This window comes from Aplysia californica, unplaced genomic scaffold (genome assembly GCF_000002075.1).
Source record: "Aplysia californica isolate F4 #8 unplaced genomic scaffold, AplCal3.0 scaffold00504, whole genome shotgun sequence".
NCBI classification, from domain to species: Eukaryota; Metazoa; Mollusca; class Gastropoda; order Aplysiida; family Aplysiidae; genus Aplysia; species Aplysia californica.
The window spans coordinates 32429-34216 of record NW_004797774.1 but is presented as its reverse complement, the minus strand read 5'-3'; the positions used below and the strand labels follow the sequence as shown (position 1 = coordinate 34216).

At 40.2% G+C, this 1788-nt stretch overlaps 1 protein-coding gene across 1 annotated transcript in view; it reads right to left on the bottom strand.

The window, feature by feature from the left end:
• Positions 1–227: 227 nt before the first annotated feature.
• LOC101858570 (mediator of RNA polymerase II transcription subunit 16) overlaps positions 228–1788 on the bottom strand; it is a 28267-nt gene continuing 26706 nt past the window's right edge. Inside the window, exon 13 of the mRNA XM_005105970.3 lies at positions 228–1088. Within this exon, the coding sequence (XP_005106027.1) occupies positions 708–1088 (381 nt within the window). The 3' untranslated portion in view covers positions 228–707. The remainder of the gene's footprint in view (positions 1089–1788) is intronic.

The window sequence follows — 1788 nt, the reverse complement described above, 5'->3', positions numbered from 1 at the left end:
ATATATATATACTGGTTTCACTATTCAAAACTTACAGGTACCATAAAACTCAGTTACAGCCAGAACAGTCAATACAAGCTTTAATAGAGATGAAAAATTCATGTTGCACATATACAACTTACCATCCTCCCAAATCCATCTGTCCTGAGCCCCAACAATTTTAAGGCCAAGGTACATTTATGTGGAAGGAAAAATACTGACATCAAGCACCGTAGTCATGTCCGTTGTTTTTTGTTTTTGTTTTTTTGTTTTGTTTCTCAGCTGCACTTGCTCAAGCCCATGCATGATTTTTTCCATAGTCAGATTCTTACCGCCTAGGCCTGCAAATGTCTATTTCCTTAATCTTGTAATCAGTACATGTCAGACTGAAAAATAGCAATTCATCAAGAGGTTCTTAACAAACTATTGACATTCAAGAGAGCCGAGACATTTTACAGTGCTAACAGTGTTAACAACTGTTCACCAACATCAAGTGCTTCAATTACTCTTTTTAGCCATTCAATGATTTTTACACCAAAGAGTAAACGAAAAGACACACAAGCTCTTTATCAGCAGACTTTGATCTGATTTGTTGCAACCACTGTTTTCACATTTTTCAAGAATCCTTGACCTGGCAGCTGCAGATCTAACCCTTCCAAGACTAGATTGCTGTAAAAAGTCTGAAGTCAGTGGAAAAAAATAGGCCAAAAACTATATATGAGTCATGTTCATTTCTCTATGGACTTTGCCGATGTCTGCAGCTTCCAGTGGCCTCCGCACAGACACGACTTCACAAACCGGAGCTCCCACGCTCGCAGCAGAGGAGATTTGGTTTTGGCTGGGTTCCTTCGCAGAGACAGTGACCTGCAACGCACGCATTCCCGAACTTGTTCCCGTGGGTGCACACCCAGCTGCATGTGCCGCACGCAGTCGTATTTCTGCTCCGCATCAAGACACAAGTCCAGAGGGAACATCCGATGGGGGAATCGGGAGTTAAACAGAAAACCTGGTTCCACACCAAACTCATAGTTGATAGGAAACGGCTGTGAGAAAGCAAGGTAGCAGTTCATTTCCTCTCCAAAAGTTTTTCGATAATTTGGTAGAAGCATCTGAAAGGCAAAAAAAAAAAGAAAGAAAAAGTGAAAAAGAAGGAAAGCAATATCTAAAGAGCGCTACTTACAGATGAACAATTCCTAATCTAGTGCTCTCGGCTTTGAACTTACTATCAAATGACCAACCTCGGTGCCTACAGGAAACGTTCTTTACCTTACAGCAAATGGGTTCCTGGTGATTAATCAGGAAAAAATATTAGAAAGATGGAGCTCGAAAAGCTTAATTGTCAGCACTTAACTCATTCGGGACGCATCGGACGTATACATCCGATAGCCTTGAGCTCTGCTGGAGATGCATCGGACGTAAATGTCCGACAGCATTTCTTCACCGTTGTATCCACGCAAATGAAGGTATTCCAGGGAACAAACTTTTGGTTGACATTGCTAAGCCATATTTTATTCTGTATTTATTTAGTTTTGACCGTATAGCGTCGTTTTTTGTAATTTTCTGTGGCGATTTATGAAGGCAGTCGGGGCGACAAAGAACACGGATCTTTGAGGAGTATCCTACAAAGAATGACCATTCACAATGACTGAAACTATTTCTTCACAGCATTTGGGACTGTAGATAGTGTTGTGATGTGGTTTTATCTGCGTTATAGTTGTGTTGTAACTTAATCTTGTTTGTTTCTGCATTTCTTCACTGTCAACTCAGAGGAAAAAATAATTTTTTTATTTCTAATACACCATTTTTGTA